The sequence below is a fragment of the Galeopterus variegatus genome, unplaced genomic scaffold (genome assembly GCF_000696425.1).
Source record: "Galeopterus variegatus unplaced genomic scaffold, G_variegatus-3.0.2 Scaffold4300, whole genome shotgun sequence".
Classification (NCBI taxonomy): Eukaryota; Metazoa; Chordata; class Mammalia; order Dermoptera; family Cynocephalidae; genus Galeopterus; species Galeopterus variegatus.
In genome coordinates, this window is record NW_007730411.1 from 62,310 (window position 1) to 88,347 (window position 26,038).

General features: G+C 37.9%; 1 protein-coding gene across 1 annotated transcript in view; it reads left to right on the top strand.

The window, feature by feature from the left end:
* LOC103602787 (zinc finger protein GLIS3-like) overlaps positions 1–26,038 on the top strand; it is a 158,611-nt gene that overhangs the window by 38,891 nt on the left and 93,682 nt on the right. Inside the window, exons 2-4 of the mRNA XM_008587224.1 lie at positions 13,169–13,285; positions 17,183–17,306; positions 17,615–17,725. Coding sequence (XP_008585446.1) covers positions 13,169–13,285; positions 17,183–17,306; positions 17,615–17,725 — 352 coding nt within the window. The remainder of the gene's footprint in view (positions 1–13,168; positions 13,286–17,182; positions 17,307–17,614; positions 17,726–26,038) is intronic.

Sequence of the window (26,038 nt, forward strand, 5' to 3'; positions counted from 1 at the left end):
AACGGAAAAAAAAAAAAAAAAAAAAAAAAAAAAAAAAAAAAAAAAAAAAAAAAGAACAAGAATTAAACATCTAAGTTTAGCAACATAAATTGTATGAAAATCAATGAAACAGAATATAAACACAAAGCCACTTTAAAAAGTTCATGGAAAAATAGAATTGAAGGATAATGGAAATCTTTCCATGAACTTTTTGTTTGTTTAAATTTTTCTTTTCTTTTTTAAAGACTGAGATCATAGAAAATATGTTCTCTGTCCACGACAACAGAAGGAAATTTAGAAAACTCACAAATGTGTGAAAATTAAACAACACTCTCCTAAGTAAAAAATAGGTAAAAAGAAATATCACAGGGAAATTAGAGAGGACTTTGAGATAAAAATCAAAGCACAACATATCAAAACTTTTAGGATGCAGGGCTCATGCAGTGCTTAGAGGAAAATCTACACTTGTGAAGTCCTATATTAAAAGTAAGAAAAATCTCAAATCAGTAATGTAAACTTCTACCTTAAGAAAATAGAAAAAGTAGAGAAAACTAAACCAGAAGCAAATATAAGTAGGAAACAACAAAGATTACAACAGAAATATACAAAATGGGGAGTTAAAAAACAATAGAGAAAATCAACAAAACCAACAATTGATTCTTTAAAAAGATAAACAAAATTTGCAAACCTTTATCTAGACTGACCCAGAAAAAAGAGAGAAGTCCGAAATTACTAAAATCAGAAACAAAGTAGGAGCATTATTACATTGTCATTATAGCTTTTTGTGGTGGTAAGATTTAGTTTCTTTCTCTTTTTTGTTTGCATTTTTGTTCTACCAGTGGCTTTTTTTATTCTTCTGTGTTTGTGGTAGTGGTTGTCATTTTTTACATTCCAGATGCAGTACTTCCTTGAGGATTTCTTATAGGGCTAAGTTGTGTGGTGGTGAACTCTTGCAGCTTTTGTCTGTCTGGAAAATACACTATTTTCCCCTCATTTCTGAAGGAGAGCCTTACTGGGTATGGTATTCTTGGCTAGCAATTTTTTTCTCTTAGTATTTTGAATATATCATCCCATTTTCTTCTGGCCTGTAAAGTTTCTGTTGAGAAGTCTGCTCTTAGTCTGATAGGGCCTCTCTTATAGGTGACTTGATGCTTTTCTCTTGCTTCTTTTAATATTCTCTGTCTTTGAGCTTTGCCAGTTTGACTATAATGTGCCTTGGAGAGGATCTTTTGGGGATGAATCTTTCTGGGGATCTTTGAGCCTCCTGGATCTGACGGTCCATGTCTCTCCCTATACATGGGAAGCTTTCCATTATTATTTCATTGAATAGGTTTTCCATGCCTTTTCCTTTCTCCTCCTTTTCTGGAACACCCATGATTCAAATGTTTGTGTGCTTAGTGTTGTCTTCTAGCTCTTCTAGATTTTCTTCATTTTTTAAAATTCTTTTTTCCTTTTTTTGGCCCACCTGAGTTATTTTGAAAAGGCCATCTTCAAGATCAGAAATTCTTTCGTGCACTTGTTCTAGCCTGCTGCTTAAGTTATCTGTTGCGTTTTTTATTTCATTGAGTGAATCTTTCAGTTCCATGAGTTCTGCTACATTCTTTTTTAAGGTATTAGTCTCTTTGTAAATTTCCTCCTTCATATCCTGGATTTTTTTTTTCTGATTTCATTATATTGTCTAACTGAGTCTTCTTGTATCTCAGTGAGTTTCCTGAAGATTGTTGCTTGGAATTCCTTTTCAGTCATTTCAAGGCTTTTCTGCTCTATGGAGTCTGGTATTTGAGAATTACTGTATTCTTTTGGTCGTGTCATATTTCCTTGGGTTTTTGTATTTCTACTATCTTTATGTTGATGGCTGGTCATCTGGTAGAGCAGTTGCTTCTTCTATTACTCCAGTGTGGGCTTTGAGGAGAGAGATGTCCTCCTCTTTTTCCAGCCTCTGCTGGTGACTCTCCCTGTGTCAGTGCAATCAAGTGTCCAGCGGACCACCTGCACAGTGGCTGTGGCTGCTGCTGTGGCATCAATCTGCTTCCTCAGCAGTGGTGGCTCTGGTGAGCCACCCATGTGGAATTGGTATTTTTGGCATGCTCTCTTGCTTGCTTTTGTGGGAGGGGGGTATTGCCCTCATCTCCTTGCCTAGGACCCTGGATGTGCTCTCTTGCCTGCTTCCAGGTGGAGGGGGCTCATGTTAATGGATTTAATGACAGCTTCTGTTCATGAGTGAATCATGGGCATATAGGAAGAAGGGACAAGGTGTGAGAGTTATTTTCTCAATAACCAAGAAGGAAAAGCATTCAGATATGGGATAGAGTAGTTTAAAATCAGTGCAATGAAGGAGAAGAGCCAGTGGAAGGAACAAAGGGTTTTCTGAGCACCTGCTGTGTGCCAGTCAGCACTGCTATGTGCTGGGAAGGCCATGCAGAAAGGCTCAGCCTTGAAAGAAAAGGAACTGGAGGTGATGCATTTTGGAAGCAAGTGAGTGAGTGGTTTTGATATGCTCATATGGGTTGTGGGTGGTCACGAAAGATTGTCAGTCCTGGGACTTTGGAGCCACAGTGGGGCACCATGCTGAGATCATGCCTTTGCAATGGCCACCAGAACTAATGCATGGTTTTGAGTTTTATCATTTTCATATCTGCTTCTTTTTTAAGCAACCAGTCACAGATGACTTTGAGCAAGAAGTACAGAATTTATATTTAAGCAATGCATAATGGAAATCAATGGGTTCTTGTTGAGAAAAGCACAGTGTCAAGAAAATATCCCTGCCACCCTCTTTCTCTTTATTGCAGTGGTGGAAATTTTACATTTGAAAGTGAAAAGGCTTAAGACGTAATTTTTTAATCCCATCTTTCCTGCCCACTTGCATCTCTTCCAAAGCTTGTCAGGGCCAGATCTGGAATAGCAAGAGCCATTAAAAATTTGGCATCTTGCACTCCGTTTTTTGGAATAAACTCAGTGTGGGCCAATTTATGGTAAATTATTCTCTTCGTGTGTGAATTTCCTTTTCTTTCTTGGCAAATTCATGCTTGCTTCTACACCCCTGCACACAGATCTTAAACACACACATTTATTACAGAATCTGTGTGGGATATGTGTGCAAGTGTTAAAGTGTGCCCATGGCTGTACCCACAAGTGCATATGCACATATTTGCACCTATGTGCCCATATGATAAGCAAATTGATTTAAACAGTTTGTCTTGGAGGTTTGTGTTGCTGTATGTATGTTAGCATACATTCTGTTGCAGCCCGCAAACAGTTTCTCAGTCAGAGATGACAGAATTCAGCAATCATTTTAGGAAACACCATAGTAAATAAATATATTGCTTAGCTCTGTTAAACCAAGCATGCCAATTCTTAATAAAACTGAAGTCAAGCAGTAGCATTTCTCATCTTTGCAGTCAAAGACAATTAATGACTGGGTAGCCAAGTCTCCTGCCAGTGAGAAAGGTGGAGCCAAGGCCTTGCTACAGCCTCTGTACTCGGAACACCAATTCTGTAGCTGAGTGTAGTTATAACTTGGGATGTGGGGTTAGAATCTTTGCCTCCCTTTCAGAGAGGCTGGCTATAGGGTGGTTGACAGAGGCGCATGGCATTATGGAAAATTGCTTGACCTACTCTTCGGGGATACTTGACTCAGGACAATTCAGGGCAAAGTCCCAAAGATCTTTTTTTTTTTTTCAAGAAACTCTGATGAGAGGCTCTTTCCTGGCATATTTGAGAGCATATGAGCTCAGCTTTTAAAGGGCAATTTAAAAATTTCTTTTTCTTTATGTACGAAGAAGGCACACATTTATGTGCCTTGAATTATTGCTAATATGTTCCCGATGGATCTGTATATGTTTAGCTCAAATGTGGAAAAGGTTGTGGTAAGAAAACAGCTCACTTCACCAGTAGTGCTACAAATTTCTCAGAACATCAATAAAGAAGTTAATACATCACATTCACACACACACACAAATACAACCATATGTTGTTATTAGTATTTTTATCCACGTGGTTAAATGTTAAAATAATTAAATGTACATTTTACAGTAGTTCTATTGAACATTAAAATCCAGCATCTAAAACCCATAAATGCATTTTATAGCGTTTGCGATGTTGACCATTTGATGTGATCATAAGCAGTGACTAGCCCTGCCTAATTAAAAGGCCTTAATGAGCTTACTACACAAGAAAGCCTAGGAAATCAATACGCTTTCTTACAAAGAGTTCATTCTCTCCATTTCATTTAGCATTTTATTTAGCAAATAATCTATGATCGCTAGAGTATATGCCAAGTACTGTGCCTAGTTCTGGCAATAAAAGGATTAATAAGACTCAGTGCCTTGTCCTCATAAAGCTCACAGCCTCGTGGAGGAAACAAACAATCCAACTGGTGTGCCTCCAAGTGTCAGCAAGGCGGCAAAGTGTGGAGGGCCTATGTGGAGACAGAGCTGTTGTGCCTTGGTGAAAGCCAGAAGGAAGGCTTCCCAGAGGAGGCACCAAGCTAAGGGGTCAGTAGGATTCCACCAGGCACAGGGAGCAGCACATGCAAAGGCAAGAGGCAAAGAGCAGCATGCTGCTTAATTAGGGAGCTGCAGATGAGCTGGACTCGAGCCCAGGTGGGAGAGATGGAGGGGACAGTGAAGAGGGGACAGGCCTGATCACATATATGCTAAGCCGTGGGGCTCACTTGTAGTTCTTCCTCTCCCTTCCCTTCTTTGACATGTAGTCTCTCTCTCTCATTCTGTTTTTTTTTTTTTTTTCATTTTTCCTTTCCTTTTGTTTAACTAGTTCTCTTCTACTCCATCTATCCTTATCTGCTCTGAAAGTTGAAAATATATTACTGAGCCAGACCTTTTAGAGCAATTAGGGCTTTAGAGAATGCTTCTGCCATTTTTTTTTTAATGCAGAAAAAAAAAAAAATGCCTACAATCCAAAAGATGATTTTCCCAACGTCTCTTGTTTCCTCGTCTCCCCAGTGTTCACCTCACCTTTAGTGTATAGGAAATAATATGGGAGTGTTGGAGCAGGCTGTGTCAGAATCCAAGTTTATTCTGGGTATATGTCTATCTCGTGGAATGTACTATGAATGCTGAAAAGGTAGGATTGAACTTGAGGTGATTAAGTTTCTTTTGTGTCATCCCCAGAGCCTAATAAAGTGCTGAGTGTACAAGAAACTCAGTATGTGCACTGTGCATTTGTGGAGCTGGGACTTGATCACTTGGTGTATTGACTTGTACTTAAAGAGTTTGAAAGAATTCTTTTCTTTAATATAGATAGTGAAACATATGAATGTTGCTTTTATTTGTATGCATTATATATATAACTTCACAGAAGTATTGTCTTTATGTAGACACATGTTTATGGAATTGTACAGGCTAGAAAATTACATAATTTGATTGCTTTTAGGTATGGCTATGGTTTGAGTGTGTCCCCCAGAATTGATGTGTTGGGAATTTGGTCCCTGGTGTGGCAGTGTTGTGAGGTAGGACCTGTAAGAGGTGATTAAGTGGTGAGGAGGGACTAATGCTGCTGTCATGGGACTGGGTTAATTCTCATGAGAGTGTGTGAGTTCTCACTCTTGCAGGACTGGATTAGTTACCTCAAGAGCAGGTTGTTACAAGGCAAGGCCACCTCTCATGTTTTGCCCCCTTTTTGCAAGCACTTACTTACCCTTCCTTCTCTCTACTGTGTTATGTTGCAGTACAAAAGCCCTCACCAAAGGCTGCTGCCAGGCCTTTGGACTTCCCAGCTTCCAGAACAGTGAGCTAAATAAACCTCTATGCTTTATAAATTACCTAGTTCGTGGTATTGTTATAGTAAAAGAAAATGGGGTTAGACAGGTATGTTTATGCAGAACTAATTACATAGCCATAAAATATATTTGCTTTACTGGCATGTAATCAAAGTGCATTTATTGCGGTCTGTCAAACCCTGAAGTATACATGCTCTCATGGCTATATATTCACAGATTGCATGAAATCAATGCTAATAAATAACAACAACAAAAATTGTTTTGTTTACACAACTTCCAGCCAGCCAATGTTTTATTATTTGCCCTCTCACAGAAATAATTATTTGCTTGCAATTATAGTTTTCTGGCATTGTGTTGATACAAGATGAATAATATATGATACCTTATATTTGTTAAATAGCTGGAGAGAGCCATATGATATGTCTTAAATATCAGTGTTGCAATGGAGTATTCTCTTTCCCGTTGTGAGTATAATGCCCATGATGAGTTTCCATTTGTCCCCAGCTCCTTTCAATTGTTACAAACCAGACACTTGATAATTTCCATAAAAATTTAATATGGTTTAAATGTTGGCACAGAAATAACATATTCTCTCTGCATTGTCATGTGGCTTCTTAAAAACAGTTTTTTTCCGTTTTCATTGTTTAAGTTGAACCCTCACTTGTTTTGCCACCTCATTTACAGTACCCTTTTAAGGATTAACTGCTACCCATGACCTAAAACGTTAAAAAGCAACAAATTGCCTTAAACCAATAAGAAACACATACATATTGCCCATTTAGGTAACCTTTGTTTTATACAGATTTCTTAATCAAAACCAAGAAGTACAGCAAGCCAGAAAGTTGCATTTATGAGCTAGTTAATAGATTCATTTTTGTACACTAGAATAACAAGGAAAAGCACAGTAACAAAACTCTATTACGGTTTAGGAAAACATTACAGAAAGGATTTTATATTAATTCTACCACATTGTTTATAGTTCCAGAAAATCTGGATAAATGAGGACTGTGGGCCACTTCAGAATGCCAGATGAGAGGCGTGCACTATATTGGTTGACTCACCAAAGCCAAAGTGTCATAGCCTCTTACCCCCTCCAATTGCCCAGCCAAACCCAGGAGCAGGGAAACTGAAGAATGTTGTAGGGAAGACAAATGTAAATCTACACCTGGAACCTTTGGACACTCAGTTTGGGTTGCACTGATTTCCCTGAAGTTAGGAGGACTCTCAAGTTAATCAGGGATAACCCTATCACAACTTTAAATAATTTTCCAGTGAGGCTGCTATTACTCTGGGTAGAACCTTTGCGATGTTATAAAATCAGGTATTACCTTTGAGCAACTGAAAGGAAACAGAAGCTTCTGGGTACGAAGTTCTATTATGGACAAGAGGGCGATTTGACTGCAAAATGCGTAAAATCAGAAACAAGAACACAGTTTGTTTACAAACTGATGTGGTAAATATTAAGAGTGGGGCAAGGCAAGCCCTATGTTCAAATGCAGGTCTGCTGAAGGAGGAACAAAATTACAGGGCCCCAACGTGCTGCGGCCTTTCTGTTTTGATTCTTTGTCCTTTTTCTCCTGACTTTTCTCCTGCCTAAATTTTTTCTTCTCAACCTCAATTTTAAAATTAGATTTTACTGTTGCAGACTCTTAAGGATGAAGCTGCCACAGTTTGTTTCATAAGAGGCAAGCCCTTTCTTTATTCTTGTGTTTTCTCTAGTTCTTTTGTTTCTTCTTTTTAAAATCCCATCCAACTGTACATTTTCACCATGAGAGTCACTTAAGGATCCCTAGAAGCTATGTTCTCAAAGTGTAATCTTCGAACAGTCAACATTTAGAAGGTATCACATGGGAGTTTGTCGAAATGCAGAATCTCAGGCCCCTCCCCAGACCTACTGAATCAGAATCTGCATTTCAACAAGACTCCCAGGTAATCCATGTGCACATAAAGCTGGGAAGCTCTGCTCTAGGAAGAAACTTCCAGAAAGAAATCCCAGCTGAATGCATGCATCAGATTTCACACCTCTTTTCAGGTGTGTAAGGTGGCCCTCAGCTATTCCTTTGGTCATCTCTTTTTGAGTCACAGCAGAAGTAATCTTTTATTTACACCTTTTAAAGGTATGTGCTTGATTCAAGTGAACTCAAACTCAGACTGATTGTGGAAGTCACCTTGACTGTATCCAAGGCATTTAAGAAATATTTGCTGACCTTTCCACTAGCACCTGTCATCTCTGTTGTCTTTGGGCTGTGTGTGGAGAAGTAAACTAGCATATAATTCATCAGTCAATTCTTGCTGCATATCACAGCATCAGCCATCACTAATGGGATTAATTAGTCTTGACTGATGAAATTGTAAAAGCATATACCTCCAAGGTCATAAACACTGAGCCTTAATTGAAATTAAATGTATATTTTTAAAAAGCGTGTCCAGCATCATGGACTCCTTTCTGTTTGGGTTTTGTTGACATTAACTATGGTATAGAAACCTGATCAGGAAAGGTTTGCTGTTATTACTGCTTTGGATACGAACTTAGGCGTCTCACCACTCTAAGTAGCTGATTAGGGGAGGGAGTAATAGTCTACTTGATTATTGGTTACACATATGGAATAAATCCTATTTTAATGGTGTCTAATGAGCCTTTCATTTTTAGAACCTTACACAAAAGCCTCTAATAGAAAGGGAAAGTAATATTTCAAAGGTCATCTTAATGCCATTGAATGTCAACAATTCGTAATCAAGCTAATATATATAGATGGTGATTACAGTCCAGTTTTGATTCTTTAAATATGACATAATCTTCTAAATTAGCAAAGTGGTGCAAGCTAAGGTTCTTTAGGTTTGAGGCAGCTTAAACTTTCTAATTAAAGTTTGTTACTTGAAAACAGCTTCAGAGTTAAAGATATTTTTCCCAGAGTGAGGCTTCAGGCAGTGCAGTATTTTCAAAACACATGAGTTTTAAAATTCTATCACTTATGGTTTCATGCACTGTTCTCATATGTGTCGTTAAAGCCACTGAAATATACAAGTGGAAAAAACAATGGCTCCCCTTTAGCGCTTTTCCTCAACAGCAGAATGTAATAGGCAACAGAAATGTGGAATGTTTTGTTGGTCAGGAGGCCACAGAAAACTTGTGGGCATACCTATTTCAGAACCAGACATCTGCCTGGTAGCATATTAAAAAGCCAGGAGTTTAAAGAATCTCTAGTAAGAGATTAGCATTCTGGGATTTTGTCCCATTTGCTGTGTGAACAGGGATAACCCAGCCCTTCCCTAGAAGAGAGATCTTTCTTTTTAGTCCTCAGATAGCTGCTGCTATGCTAGTCCATATGACTCTCGTCTGAATTAGAAATGAGTGAATTCTGCAAAACACTTTATTTCTGTCAGAAGATTTTTGTAAGAAAATGGACACTGATTATGGTATGAATGGCGTTCCCTAGCTCCCCGCTCACATTGAAGGGTTCCTCAGAATCTCCTGGAGGGCTTAACACTTGGGAGGCTGGGTCCCACCCCAGAGCTCTGATTCTGTCTGGAGTGGGGTCAGGGAATTTGTTCCTAGGTGAAATTGATGCTGGTGGTCCAGGAACCACATTTTTGAGAACCACTGCTTGGGATTCGCCAGGATACACCCTGCCCATAATACACATTGACCTTGCTTCCATCTGCACATGAGTGAATGGGAGGGGGAGAAGGCTATTTAGATAAAATTGCTAAAACAGGGAAAAATTCCTAGCAAGGACCTTGGCACAGAATAAATGCTCAATGAACACCAGACCCCTTTTCCACCCCCACTGCCCCCTGCATTACTGCCAGGTGCTTGTCTCTCTTTTGTAGTTCCATTTTTCTTCTTTCTGCTTCCCCTTTGGACTCTGAGAGTTTGTTTGTTTGTTGACTTTTTGTCTTCCTGTATATGTTCTGTTTTTGAAACTTGGACAACCTCAGGAACCTGAGGATTCAATTGTGTATCACTGGTCCTGGGTTCATGATTCCACAGCCAGCCCAGGAGGCAGAGGACCTGGGACTAGAATATTGGTCAATTTTTATGTAGGAATTGGTTGGTGGCAGTGACATGAGCAGTCAGTTGACAATTTCTTTAGATCTCAGGATGGATCTTGCACTGGAGGAACCTCAATGAGAAAGCCTCTGGCCAGACCCAAAGAAACATTCCTAATGGTCTTTGCTTCACTGAACTTAGATGTTCATTTACAAGGTGAGATGTGCTCATTAAAGATTCGGGAAACATGAAAAAAAATAAGAAGGATAAAAGGCATCCATTTGCTCAAACACCCAGAGAATTCAGTTTTGGTTTATTTTGTAACAATCTTTTGTAAGCCTAACCTAAGTGTCAGTTTATTTTTAATACATTTGCATTTCATTGAACTTGTAAATCTAGGGGTAAAACTGCCCGAGGGAGAGGAAATTCTTGTGCTGAATTACAGGGTTATTCCCTTAATGAATGATAATGATTCATTATAAAATTGTTTGCTTTCAAGTTTCATCCAGACACCCTTAGAGAAATGAACAGCACCTCCTTCCTCTTCTTGGAGAATCGCCAGTGTGACAAGTTCATTCGGGTGTGGTGCCCCCCACACTCCTGTGATGAGTTGAGTGTTCGGCCCCTACCACGCCATTTGTCAGTCCTTTAGTGCCTGATTTTACTGGTCTTGGGTTCATGGGTTTCTCCATGTGGATTTCTCCACAAGAGTGAGTGGGCGGTGTGGGGTACGAGCTCCTGCACATGTGAAACTGCCTTTCTCCTGCCTTTATTCATACAGCTCTGTGAGGTCAAGCCCTTCACTCTGAATCCTTCCCCTGAAAGGATACTGTAATGCTGCCCTGTTATCATCTGGCCTTTCTTGTGCAGTGGAGACATGGGATATCAGCTGGAATTTCATTATTTCATAGATTATGTTCTTGTTTCCATTTTTGGGTGCTCATATTTTCCTCCATCTTTGCTATTTAAAAATAGTCCGGATCTTCCAAGATGTTGATTTGCTTGGAATTTAGTGAGCCCTTTGGTCTTTTATAATTGCTTCTGTTAATAGTAATAATAGCAATTAATTGTTTTAACTGGACACATAAATAGACACTTAGCTGGAAAGACCTTGGAAACGCTAGTCTACGTACAGTTTATGTCTAACCCACATGGACAGTTTGAATTAGTCGAGTATGTTTCTGGGATCCTTCTAATCACTCTATGGTAGAACCAGGGCTCTTGTTTTATTCAGTATTCACAGAAACCTCATTAATTTATTCTAAAGTAGTTCTCCACTCCCATGCTGGTGCCAAAACAATGCAACTTTCTCTCTGACCAAGATCCGAGACAAATGTGGAGGGAAGTGGATATGGGGGCCTACCCGGGTCTGGGTATGCACCCCTGGAGCTGGCCCCAGGAGGAATCCACCCTACAAAAGAGCCTTGCGAAGAACTAGGCTCCAGGCTTGGCATGTCCAAAACCACAAGCTCATTTCAGAGCTAAATGTGGTCCACCAGGTGATTCCAAGTAAAATAAACTGCACTCCAAGAGTTTGCTGTGAGTAGACGTTCAGAAAGAACCTTAAAAACAGAGGTTTGGTTGGCCTTAGCTATGAATTGGGGGTTAATTTTGAGTCCCTTTATTCTCAAACTTGAAAACCTGTGGAAATGAACCACTTAATTCCTCTCTCCCTCTAGCGACATGGCATCGTATGCCTTTTGCTCTGCTGAGAAAAAGTAGTTATTTCGTCAGCATTCATCTTCTGTTCAGGCTAAATTTATTTTTATGTGAAATAGAAATCAGGAAAACACCAAAATTATTTTAAGCAAAATATCAAAATTGAAATAAACCAACATATGTCTGTGAAACATGTATAACTCTCAATCAAAAATAAGTGCAACTTTCATAAATTTCTTAAAATACTTCAGCGTGCAAAATCTGGACCACTTAAATAGATGGAGTTATGACATGTTTGATAATTCTTTCTACTTAGTTCATCCTTTACTTAAAGATGAAAATTCCAATAACCAAAACCTGGCCAGCTCTGGATCATCCTTCATGACCAATGTCCTCTACCATCTATTGTAATAACTAACAGAACCAAGGAGTTTTACAAAATTTCTTGCAGCAAGGTTGAGTTATTCTTGCTAATTTTGAATGGAAATCCACGTATATTCTGTCCTATCCCACCCTGACCCCCCACATTCCTCTCTAAGAAGTGACATTTCTTGAGTGCTGTAAGCATATTATGCTTTATTCTTGTAGGTTTTCCATATTTCTAAGTTTCCCGTCCAGTTGGAACTCAAATAGGATGAAAACTGTCAAAACAACAGAAATATTCTGGGGCTCGGCACCCGAGACAGTTAAAAGATAAATCCCTATCTCACCTTTCTGCTTCATTTATAGGCTTTCTCTAACACATTTTGTTTATTAGATTGTTACTTCACAACAGAAATATTCTGGGGCTCGGCACCCGAGACAGTTAAAAGATAAATCCCTATTTCACCTTTCTGCTTCATTTATAGGCTTTCTCTAACACATTTTGTTTATTAGATTGTTACTTCAAGTATTGGAATCACTTTGTCTCTACAATAGTAGATGATATTTTGCCCACAGAATATATTAAGTAGATGTTACTGTAAATAAATATTATTGACAAACCAATGACTCATGTTGAAATCTTTAGCCCTTCATTTTCAGTTCTTCTCTCCATGAATTAGATAACAAAATTTCTGAAAAATAAAGATTAAACTATCACTTTATTGAAAAATGATTTGGCAATAAATCAATTGCCTGTCTTCCAGTTCCTTTTTTAAAAAGTATGTTAAAAACTTTGTCTCATTAGGCTTGACATCAGCCTATATGTTAACATGGTCACTCTTTTGGGAGATGAAAAAAACCCTAAAATTTAGTTAAGGAAGTTCGTGATCATATTGATCCAGTAAAGACATGCCTTTTTCATCCCGGACTCCTGGTCTTCAATTCTCTTTTTTTCCCTCATATATTACTCTGATTTTTCTTGTTAGTTTATTAGTTGTCAGAAAGTTTCTTCCTTCCTAGTTCCTTCAATTTAGACCAATTTGGAAATGGAAAAGTGTGTTAATTTTTTAATAAATCTTTAAGACACACATTACTGTATTTTTATTAACTGAGCCAGATGGCTCACAGCAAATTTTCTCTGACATAAGTAATCACAGAAATCAGTTTGGGACCCAAATCTGGTATGGAAAGTGACATGTATATTCAGTGGAAAAATGCAGTTCACATAAACCATATTATGGATATTTTTAGATGCAATATTTGTTACTATTTGGATTTCATCTTATTTTATTGTTTTAGGCCAAGTACAAAGTAAGGACGTATTTTTTTCCTGTCCCCAAGACCCGAGCATTCAAGGTTCTTCTTAACAACCCCAAATTGTTTTCTTTCTGCAGTTTGAAGGTTGCAAAAAGGCCTTTTCAAGGCTTGAAAATCTGAAGATTCACTTGCGGAGCCACACAGGCGAGAAGCCCTATCTGTGCCAGCATCCGGGCTGTCAGAAGGCGTTCAGTAACTCCAGCGACCGCGCCAAACACCAGAGGACACATCTGGACACTGTAAGATGGCAGGAGCTTTCCAACTGCCAGCCCAAAGCCCCGGTGTGAGGAAGTGCCTGTTTGATAGAGGGATGGTGAAAGTGTTTGCTTTATGCTCTGCAGGTTACAGGGACAATGCCAAGGGCAGCAGTGGAACCTGGGAAAGGGCCAGAAGGGGCCCTGTTTGGCTGTTTCATTTTAATGTAGTCGCAAGTTATTCTAAATATTACAGCTGTGTGGGACAAAGGTGGTGTTTGATCACTTCTGTAAACAAAGCAAAGTCAGTTGAGAGGGTGTGATGTAGTAGATTTTAGTACAGAGAATGACCACTAGAGGTTGGGCATTAAAATTACAGAGCAAAATCAGTTTAGAGGGTGTGATGTAGTAGATTTTAGTACAGAGAATGACCACTAGAGGTTGGGCATTAAAATAAGTATTCAGACATCAAAACATATTAAAATAGATCATGCATGCTATTGCTAGAAATATGAAGTGTTTTGGGTTCGTTTGTTTGTTGCTTTTTGTTTTTACCCTGGTTCTTTCCTTCCTGATGTAAGAACTTTGCAGCTGACATGATTTTTGAGAATGAATCTGGCCTTTTGCAATGGAAACCACCTGGTATTTTCACCTTCAAGCGATCTAAAAAGAAACAGCAAATCTTTCCCAAGGGTTCAGTTTCATCACGCTTCCTACGTGTTAACAGCCACATATCCTTCAACATCAATCCTATGAGAACAATCGATTTTCATTATTACATCCTTAACTCCCTTAATGCTGCAACATTTTGCTCATTCGCAAATGCCTTTTCTTCGACTCTTGTCTTTTATTTTTCTCAGTTATATTGATAACCCTCCTTTGCATTTCTCAGGTTTTGATGCCATTTTCCTTACATGAGGACAGGTTGACTCTATGTGATTTCACTTCACTTAAAGCCATCAGGATAAATGTATTATACACATCACAGATCTCATCCCACGTTCTTGCAAATAATGTATTCATGACAGTACTTTTTCAGTGTTAACATTCTGATGTCTATTATTAAACTGCACCAGAGTTTGAATTTTGAAAAGATACTGTTATTTCTACACACCTTCTCATACATATTTAAGATTCTTCTGATGTTATAGTTGACATATTTATTAAATTTTTATATTAGTTTCGATCAGTCATATTGATAGAAGTCACTTTAGCTATATGTCACATAACCTTTCTAAACAGAATTATCTCCTAATATACATAAATGTGATGGTTTGCCTAGTAAATATCTGAAATATAATTAGAGCAATATGGGTGTTGGATGAACCCCTTCTGCTGTCACTGAATTGAATTCAGTGATTTTAAGACCAATGGAACAGAATATTAAATGAACAAATTTGGAGAATATTGGGATTTTTAAAAGGAAAAAAGGAAAAAAGAATAAATTATGTTAAAGTGCCCTATTTTGTTGTGCCTAAAATAGTCTAGGTAAAATCCAATATATTTTCCAAATTGTCATTAAACTTTATTATGGAAGAATGAACACTCACGAGACATGATTGTCATGAGAAGTTGCTTCTCCTCTAGCTATTTATCTGTAGTTTGAATGAACTATTGTGAGGCCAAGAGTTATGGTTTTACAATACCTTTCTTTGCATGGAGCTGATTTTAGTTAATCAAACTAAGAGCACTTTCAAAAATCATTATAGAATTTAAAAAAATACGTATTTTTCAAAAACCTCCTGAGGAAAGCTACCCAAGATAATAATTTTGTGATTTTAGTTCAATGCAATAGCTTTTAAAATTCAGCTATTTTAAAAAAATTATTTCTCTATTAAATCTTTTAAAACCATCAGTTTTTCTTTAAGCTGCAAACAAGCTCCTGTTTAAATTTTTACTACATTTAACAAATTAGTAAGCCTTTTAAAAATCATATAGAAATTAAACACTTGTTTTAAAAAGCAAACTGTAGTTGCTTGAAGAATTTATGATTTCTTTCGTTAAGCACTCCTATGCTAATGCTGTCAGAATTTTGGATAAAGTATCTATCTTCAACTAAATGGATTCTTTACTCATAGGAAAATAGTTTTCCCATGACTATTACTGAGTTCATAATCCTAACACTGAAAAGGTTTTAATTCATTTCTGTATTATCATCTTAGTATCTATACAGGGTAAGTAATTATACAGTACAGATGGAAAATAATGAAATATATAGTTTGATGAAGCATGCCATGTCATTTGAAGTTTAGGTAATGTGACATAAAATGACCAGTACAGCAGTACTGTTTAGACCAGTCCCTGACATTGCTGCTTTGGCATACTGGTCTCAGGTAGTTCTGACAGATAGGGGAAAGAGTGAAGGGAAACTGGAAGGAATGATGTATATCCAATCTTTCTCCAAGACCATCCCCAAATCAAATACAAAATGACATTACTAACTCAAATCATAGCGACCATGGTATTAATAATGGCATCAATTATATATATAGCATGTTAACTTCCACAAAGCCTTTTTACATGTAAAATATCCTCTAATGCTCAAAACATGAACTTATGTTGTCCCAATGTGTCTGCCAGTAAAGACATTGGCTAGTTGCTCCCCTAAAGCCAGGGGAGGGTAGGGAAGGCTAGTGAAAGAAAGCCGTGTGAACTCAGAAAAGATTCCCAGTTTAAGGAAAATCTTTGCTTCCCCAGTGGAAACGCATTGGCAAGTGACCTGAGCCAGTAATTGACTCACCATTTTGTAAAAGCTGTGAAGTACTGAGGGCCTGGTTCATCCATCGTTCATTGTTAGATCCCTAATATGTAACACAGTGCCCAGCACATCCTGGAAGCATAAGCGTTGCTGGGTGATTCAATCAATCAATCAATCAGTCAGTGAACAAACACATCAGATATCAAACTTAGAGTTCAAATCAAGCGTATTCATTTATATATTCATAATTTTACCTTGTTTTTGAAATAAAAATGACAAAAGAAAAAGAGTGAATCATCAATATGTCTTAAAATGGGGCAAATATGTAATCCACATAGAGTTGGCCCACAAAATAACAAGCATGCATGTGAAAATAGGAGCAAAATATAAACAGTAAAAGAAAGCAAAATCTGAATTCTCTTTTGTCAAAATAAAAATGACAAAAGAAAAAGAGTGAATCATCAGTATGTCTTAAAATGGGGCAAATATGTAATCCACATAGAGTTGGCCCACAAAATAACAAGCATGCGTGTGAAAATAGGAGCAAAATATAAACAGTAAAAGAAAGCAAAATCTGAATTCTCTTTTGTCAGTAGTATCACAGGTTTCTATAGCAAGAATCCTATTTTAGAGACAGGGTTTCAATTCTCTTCCTTACATTTCACATCATGTAGGCATGGCTCTAATATCTTACCTGATGAGATACTAAGTATACCAGTGACTATTAACACATCTTATAAACACAATTAATGCTATGATTTTTTTTTTCGGTTCTTGGAATAAGCAGAAGGTTTTGATTTATCTCGCAACTGAAGAGTCATAGTCTCAAACCCTTGATATGAATTTTATCGTTACAGTAGAAGTCGGTGCTGAAATATGAATGGATGTGAGGTGCTCTTATTCATTGGTTCATTCACTCATTCATACATTCATTCATTCCTAACAATTATATACCAAGCACCAGAGATACAAAAATAGAAAATATCCTAGACTCAGTCTTAGGCTGCACACCTCATATCTCTCAGGAGTGTGGAGGAATTAGAATAGACAGAATTTGTGTTCTCATCACACTCAGCCAAGGGCTTATTTCCATAACTCAGGTTTAGCACCTTGGCTTCTCTGCAACTAATACTATTAATGTTTCCCTGGCTGATTTTTCATGTGTCTGTTGTTTGAAACCTACTGTCTCTTACTTGCTTTACAGTAATTTTCCTTTCTTAATTCTCTCCCTTTCTCTGAATCAGGTTTCTTCTGAAACATACCCAGTCTTTTCTGGACTTTTCTACAGCTTCTTTACCTGAACCCTTAAAGAATATGTGTTTACTAGTTTCTGACAGTACCAAAGATATTTCTCAGGGAAACCTAACTGTAAGTATGACTGGAGATGCTTACTAATCATTTCCACATTAAAAAGGCCACAAGAGAGTTTGTGGTTAGAGTGAATAGTAAAACAATCTCTCAAAAATCATCAAGGATAGGCCATCTCTTTGTTTCTTGAAAGTTTTCCCTTTGCCACGACTGGGCTTTCTAATTAAAATGCATGAGTGTTACCCAGCAGTTCACATCAGCCAGTTCGTAACAGTTCATGCTCTGAAGCCAACAGTCTTTGAGTAAAACCTTCCCCAGTTACCTTTATGATCTAACCACAGCTGTTTCTTTCTTTCTTTCTTATTTAGAAACCTTATGCTTGTCAGATTCCAGGATGTACCAAACGCTACACAGACCCAAGTTCCTTAAGAAAGCATGTGAAAGCACATTCTTCCAAAGATCAACAAGCGAGGAAAAAGGTAAGTATAGAGGAGAATTTTTCCATCCAGAAAAAGTACATTTAAATTAGTCTTGCAGTGCTAGGAGCTTCTGCAGGACACTGGAAATTCTTATAGCTCTCCAGGTGTTACATGCTACAGACTATTTGAGGAGGGAAGTCTTCCGTGAAATAACAGCAAGGCTATGGTTTGCATAGGTTGATATAGCCAGATAAGAATTTCTGGGGAAAGCTTGTATAATAAGAATCAGAGAAAATTAGTGAAAGTCACCCAAACCAGAAAGTAACAAAAGGCTTTTATGGAAATTAAGTCCAAATAGCTAAAGAAAATTGAATTGGGAAAAACAACAACGAAAACCTTTTCTGGAAAGATGTGCTTTTTCATAAAATATCAATTGGCTAAAATCATTTTAGCTCTAGTGAAGATGGGAAATGTATCTCTAGGATAAGTAGAGAGCATTCCTCACTTGAAGCTTAGAGAAAAAGCAGGTTTCTTGATAGGTACTGTGTATGAAAATCTGAAAAGGAATTGAACTTAACACCACTTTGACAATGATGGATTAATGCATTTTTCAAAGTATGTAAAAATCATAATATCTCAGATTTGGAAGAAATGTTAAAGATCAACCAGGTAACCCACCTGACTTGCTCTCACAGCCTCCTAACATCTTCAGCCAGTGACTGGTCGTGCCATGCGTCAACACCTGTAGAGACAGGGAGCTCACTACCTTTCAAGGAATTTCCTAATAACTGAGTTTTAAAATTTTTGGACCAAGGGGTATCTTCTGTCTATGGCAGAAAGCATGTCGAGCTGACCTTAATGTTTTGAGTGTTTCATTTGTACTGAGACGGGTACTGGGAAATGCTATACAGCCTTTTGGTTACTTGAGTTTTTTCTTCCTTGAAAGATGTTAGCACAATACCAGCTCATATATGGGAAAAAAAATTGACCTCTTTCCTGTGAGTCAGACAAATGCTGAGTTAGAAGGATTTGATAGATATTCTTAATTGTATATGAGCCCACTCTTGTAAGTCAATTGTTAAAATCATTTTTTTTCTCTAGATGTATAATTCAATCTCTTTATTTCGAATCCCAGCAAATTGATATCTCTGATTATTTGGCATGGATTAGATTTGTTCTTGTATTTTAGAAAAGCAAAGGAATTGCTAGATGGATTAATAATGTAAATAAAGTTGGAAAGAAGATTCTCAATCTTAAAATAAAACACCATTGTTGCATACTATTAAGTACTTTCAGCAGGACCACTGTCTAAAGGCTTTTGTCATTATTTATGTATCTCTTATAAATTTTAAGGAATAAGTTATATTTGTAAAACACACACCACACACACACACACACACAAACACCCAACCTTCCAAGTGAGAAGTTTTTCCCCTAAGTCTGACCATTCTTTGCCTCCAAGTTGTCCCAAATATTTGAGGTTTTACTGTAATAGCAACACACACACACACACACACAAACACCCAACCTTCCAAGTGAGAAGTTTTTCCCCCAAGTCTGACCATTCTTTGCCTCCAAGTTGTCCCAAATATTTGAGGTTTTACTGTAATAGCAAATCTATCATAAGATTGGAGATCACCTTCGTAGAGAGTAATTGTCATGGACTTGAAAGAATGTAAGTTCTCTATCTAGACAAATAAGCAGCAATATGATGTTTAATTTAAAAAGGTAACCTAGGTTGACAGGTCTGGAAGCATAATGGGATATTTTCAGGAATTGTTCATGGTTTCTACTGTTCAAACATGGTGTGTTTCAGCCTCTATATAAAGGAAGAGTAGTTCTGATTGTGTGAAAGATTCTTGATGCACTAACTGGAAAAAGAAAAACAGACCTGAGACTACAAAATATAATTTTATTGACAATTTGCAGACAACCTTCAACAGGCAATCTAGATAACAAGGGTATACTTTCCAGGAGCAGAATTAAAATCTCATGTCAAATGTTGCTGTGTTCTCTTAATTTTGTTTTATGTAAAGTCAGAGATTGTCATTCAAATGGTTTGGCTTTTGATGTTCACTCTGTTTCCTGCAAATCGTTGAATTGGATTTTGTTGACTTTTGTTGCCCAGCCCTTAGTGACAAGTTTACTGTGTTTACTTGCCACATTTAACCTGACTTTTTATCTGAGGATTTTTGAATTCCTTTACGAATCTGTGATGGATTAATTTGTGGAGATTAAAATGATGGAAGTTGTTCCATTCAACAGAAAGAGGAAATGTCACGCCCAGGAAAAGCGGTTGCTAATAAACCTGAAATCAGTCAAACCACATTTCCAAATCTTGTGCTGATATACCAGTGTGTAATATTTACATGGTACAATGTTGTTACTAGACCTTGGAGAGATTCTAATTGCTCACTCACATTAGGACTTGGTATTTGAAATATTTCCTGGCAGCCATAATAGAAAAAAAGAGAAAGAAACAATAAACGTTTTAAGGCAGAATTAAGATTATTTACGACTTTAATTAAAAATTGAAAACTGGCATCATTTCAAAAAAGCCTTTACAAAAATGTGAATTCATCAAAAATAACCATAAAAATTCCAAGGTGATAAAGGCACAGTGGAGGAATGGTCCCAGCCCTAGGGAATTGCTTTGTTGAAAAGAATAAAACCCTTTTCTGTCACACCCTGTTAGTCATGGACTCATTTAATATACCCTGCCTGCCTGCCTGCCTCTAATCCTCTTTTTAACCTCCCCCTAGACACTAAATGACATTATTTTGGTCTTAACATTGTCAGCTTTATGAGGCCCTACTCTGAAATCGGGGCCAGTGACTAGGCACCCATAGCTGTAAGATAAATATATATCAGGTGGGGCAGAGATCTCATAAGTGATGCCCTGGCCGTGTGCATGTGGCCCTTTCCTGCACCTGTTGGATCCTCCTGAAAACCAAGAACCCGAAAACTCAGCTAAACATTATTCAAGCTTTGAAAAGAAAGAAGTGGGGGGAACCTTTTTCTGCAAAGAAATGGGGATAATTTGGCTCATTGAATGCAGACAGTAACTTTGCTCTTTGCATAATTCGTGCACACCTACACATCCCATCAGCCGATGTACAGACTCCTTCCATCGACTGCGCTTTGCAGATCTTGAGTCCATTAAACCAAGGTCTACACAGACTGATGAGCATTGAAATACTCAAGTCACCAGCTATAGTCTCCACTGAGAATAGAATTTAGCCTATAGAGCAAAAGGCAGAATCTGTCCTTCAATTTTGTCTAATAATGAGTGAGTGAAATAAGAAAACTAAGGCAATAAGCCACTTGAAGTTTTTCTCAAGGCTATGAGCTTTATCAGAATTTTTCATTTTCATGTTGGAGTGCCATAAACAGGGGGATTTCCTTCAACTCTAGCCTGTTATCAAAATGGACTTTTTAAAAAGTGAATGCAAAGAATGCCTGGCCAAAAAGTTAGAGGTGACATGAATCTTTTATACATTTCACACTTCCACAAAGCTTCTGAACTTTGGGTGTGATTTGTTGAATGTTTGTTAGACATTGACCTTTGATCCACATGGTTGATGACTTTCCTTTCTGCAACCTCAGCGCAGGCTGTTATAAACCAAGCATAGCCTTTGAAATGTGTGTAAATACAACACTAAATACGTGTTTTTCCTATTTAGAGAACAGTTCTGTGTAGATCTCTGGCTAAGTTAGGGCAGCTTATTTAATGCAACTCTTCATGGAAACTGGCAATTCTTTGGAATCTGTTCAGCCCCACCACCCCTCCACCATCTATACTCAAAACTACAAGCAATTTTTTTAAGTACCACATAGCCTCACTTTATCTTGGGCAGTTCTTGGAATCTTGAAAAGCTATGTGAAAATATATCTCCCCCCTAAATTGAAGCATATATTCAAAGGACTAATGAGGCTCACTTTTTCTATCAGTTATTTTCTGTCATGGAGTGTATGGCGGGTGGCTTACACAAGTGGGGTACACAATCAGGGGCTTCCCCACACATTGCAATCCCTTTTCATTTTTTCTTTCATGATTCTGCTTGGAATAAATTAAAAATCACTCCTATGATTAGTGGAATATTAGTAATAGGCGCATATCACAGACATATCTTCTCCAGGTGAACCAGTCCACCCCTTCTCTCACATTTAAGAAACTGTATTGGAATGCAAGTGGGTGAGAGTGACACTGTTAGAGGGGTGACGTTCAAATAGCACTTGTTTTTTTTGAGTCACAAACTTCTGTACTTTAGCAGTTGCTAGTGACAAATTACTTATATCACACCTCAAAAGACATATCCTGATGCCTTGGCTGAGAATAACTTATTTCCAGAAAGACTCTGAGATATGATTTTGTAAAACAAATATTTTTGGTTAAAAATAGTGATGCTAATTAATAATTAAATTTAAATGAAAAAACAAGTCATTTTAAATTTAACCTTATGTCAGTAGCACTGATCTGGAGTTGAAACTAGTTGCCTGGAAGTTTCTATTTTAAGTAGACCCAATATGATGCCAGCTATGCTTTCTAGAGCATTTTGGTACTTCATGGGGATTTTAAAAGAGTAGAGATTCCACATTTGCAGGAGTTGGGGAAGGTTAGCAACGACAGCCAAGTTTCTATTTTAAGTAGACCCAATATGATGCCAGCTATGCTTTCTAGAGCATTTTGGTACTTCATGGTGATTTTAAAAGAGTAGAGATTCCACATTTGCAGGAGTTGGGGAAGGTTAGCAACGACAGCCACCAGTTAGTTAGAATACGCTTCTGTTCCTTTCCTCAGTGATCAGAAAAGCTATCATAGCCTTGGAAATACAGGAAAGTATTCACCACAATCTCTGGGGTGATGGGCCAGGGTCTTATTTAGCACTTTAGCTGTTTCTCAAGGTGTGTTCCTTAGAACACATTCCACAGGTTATTATTAGATATTTCTTTTTAAAAGTTTTTTATTTTCATGTAAGTTTAGGAATCACTGAGTTAGATACTATTCAATGGTTTCCTTCTCGCAAGAGCTCTTAGAACCTTGGCTATATCAGTACTCCAGAGGGAAGATTAAGCATTGCTCAAAATTATTGGGCCAACAGAACAATCTTTTTTTTTTTTTTTTCATCTAGAGCATCTCATCAAACTACTCTTCTAGCAAATTATTTGAGAAGTAAAATCTCACAGAATTTCATTTCACTTAACAAATATTTATTAAGCACCTACTGTGTACCAGGCACTGGGTTAGATCCTCAGATACAAACGTGTACAAGACAGACATATTCTTTGCTCTCATAGATCCACAATCTCTTGATAAAGTCCAACAACAATAAAAAGATAAAGAAAAAAATAACACAAATGCAAGCAAAGAAACAATGAGAGAATTGAAATGGACATTAACAGAGGGAACCTACTGAGATAAGATGGGCAGGAAAGACCTCTCTGAGGAGCTGAGCATTTTTTTTAGCAGGAACACATTCAAATGACCACTTTAGAAATGAGAAAAATGTATTTGTTGTCTGCAACATTTTAAAAAGTATTGCTTCAGTCCAAATGCAGTGCCTTCCTGTTTGATAGCAGGAACACATTCAAATGACCACTTTAGAAATGAGAAAAATGTACTTGTTGTCTGCAACATTTTAAAAAGTATTGCTTCAGTCCAAATGCAGTGCCTTCCTGTTTGAGCTTCTATTAAAAGAGCCTGGTGCTACTAAGACCGCAGCAATAGATGTCAGTATCATCTTAGCTTGTTATAATAGGACCTTCCTGCAGCCTGTCCTTTATCGGGCACTTACAGGAACTGGTCGCTGGACAGTGAAAAGCATCGCATACATCTCCTTCCTAGGGAAATGACTCAGATGGTCAGCATTTGTGATTCTCTGAGTACTCAGTGCAGGCGAGACCCTGTGCCAGCTCTGAGGATTTAGAAACAAGTAAGACCTGGCCCTGCCCTCCTGAAGATTGCATTCTAACAAGTGACACATGGAGACACGTGCCTTCAGTACAGCAAGGGAAATGCTGTGATAATGTCCCGCACAAAATGATTCTGGGATGTGGTACATAAGAATTCCTTTGTGAATGATAAAGATTGTTAAGGAATGAAGCCTTATGTTTTATTGTTTGAAAACGATGGGGAGATTATTGTTCTTGTGTTATAGTACTTTGTCATATATAGCAATGTTGCTTTATTTCTATTCCCCGTTAAAATTCTTAATTGGGACAAAAAAAATATGTGAGTGTTTGGCACAGATCTGGCCAACTTTGTAAGGAATGAGGACCCTATGACAGGTGCTTTAATGAGCAGTTTAGGCTGTAGAGTGCCTAGCACAACTCCCTTATGGAAATAGTTCCTAGATAATTGCTCTTCTGATTGATTGACAGAAGCCTTCTAAGCTTCTCATTCCACTTCTCCTATTAAATTTTGTGCATTCTTGATGAAAATGATTTTAAAATAAAAGCATTTAGCTCAGACTCTCTGCTGCCTAAATATAGTGTCCTAAGCTATCACGACGCGTGTCGCCATCGCCCTTCTCAGACGTTCACACTTTGTCTCCTCTTCCAAAGTATCCACATCCCTCGTGCAGTTACTGCCCCCTCTGCTAGTTCTCTCTTGTCTTTCCTTTTCAACTTCAGTTGAGCTTTGTCTTTGATATCCGTGGGCAATTTTTTTCCCATTTGTTTGTATCTTGGCTCTCTGAGCTGTGAAGATTTATTTTCAGGGTGACTTCACACAAGGGCTTGGATAAGCCTATTGCAAAAACTTTTCATGGTGGATACTGGGCAGGTGGCCGTGTTTTAGAGTAGTGTTTTGATTGGATGTCAGGAGGTATGGGCTTCTTTTAAGCAGTGCCATGAATTGCTTCGTGACTTAGCTTAAGTTACATTCCCCCGGTTTTTCCATTTCCCCATCTTCGCTACTAGCTTGAAAGACAAACACAGGGCCCCAGAGGTGAAAGGGAGCTATTTCAGTACATAGCATTGTGATATCACGTACCTGCAATCCATGGCAGTCTATTGTGACTGACTACAGACCAACAGTGTCCTTGGAAATATTTTCCTGCCTAAGAACTGAATATTCTTGTAGGTGGAGTCATTTTTTAGTGATTACTATAGCCAGTCTTTCTGGGTCATATGGACGCTCAGATGATAGTACAAAAAAGATCGAGAACAAAGGAAAGGAAGCTTCGACTCAAACCAGAGGGAATTAAAATAAAATTTGAGACTATAATATTTTATTCTATTCAGGGGTTATTATCTTGGGAATTCATTGACTGTAGGGAGGTGGTTTATGGATAGCTAGGTTTTAGGAAGCTCATGAACTCCCAAAAATGAAATGCAAAATATATTTTTTTGGAGAGAGGCTTCATAGATTTCACTGACTGTCTAAAATTAAGACCCTCTGAGCTAAAAGAAACACAGTACTCCTAGTGACTGTTTCACCCGGCTTTAGTTACAGTACCCCAAAACACTTTGCCCAGCTAAGAAGATTCTGTGCCTCATGCCCTGGAGGACTGACTCCTTTTGGTACAGAATTTCAAATTTTTTAACAACCACTTACCTGACATTTACTGTGTTTTGGATATTTTGCTAAGTGCTTGTGTGTCCAAAAATGGTAAGATATACTCCTTTCCCTTGAGGCAATCCGAGATGTTGAAGCTGGATTTTGACAAGGGGCAGGCTGATTGTTTAGATGGTGAATTGCGGTGCAGTGAGGATAGACTGAGAGCAGTTGCTCCATTAGGACTGTGTGCACTTTAGCATAATTTAACGAAGGACTAGACGAGGGTATAATGAGTGGACAGGAAGTGGGGATGCATTGAATGCCAGGGGTGGGGAGAAAGAAGAGTCAAGATGGTGCCAGCGTTCCTAGCTTCTGGGATTGATGGGCAGGAGCTGAAGCTATAGTCCACAGGTGGAATTTCTCCTTCCTCAGGGAAACTTCAGTCTGCTCCTAAGGCCTTTCAACCGATTGGATCAGGTCCACCCAGATTATCAAGGGTAATCTCCTTTCTTTAAAAATCAACTGATTGTAGATGTTAATTGCATCGGAAAAGTACCTTCACAGCTATACCTAGATTACTGTTTTGTTGAATAATTGAGGACTGTAGGTTAGCCAGGTAGACACATAAAACTGACTATCACACCCACGTGCTAAAATCCGTTATGTTAAATTTTAACTGAGGTTACTTTACTTGAAGGTAACACTAGCTACATGAATATGCGACATGGTGAGCCTCAAAGTGTCCTTTATATTAGTGCAAATTGTTTATTCACTAGGAAAACAGAAGGAAATTAAGTGTTGAATGTACCTGGTCCCACTCCCTTTCATTGTGACATTGACTGTTGGGGCAAATATGTTTGTGGCAGTTAACT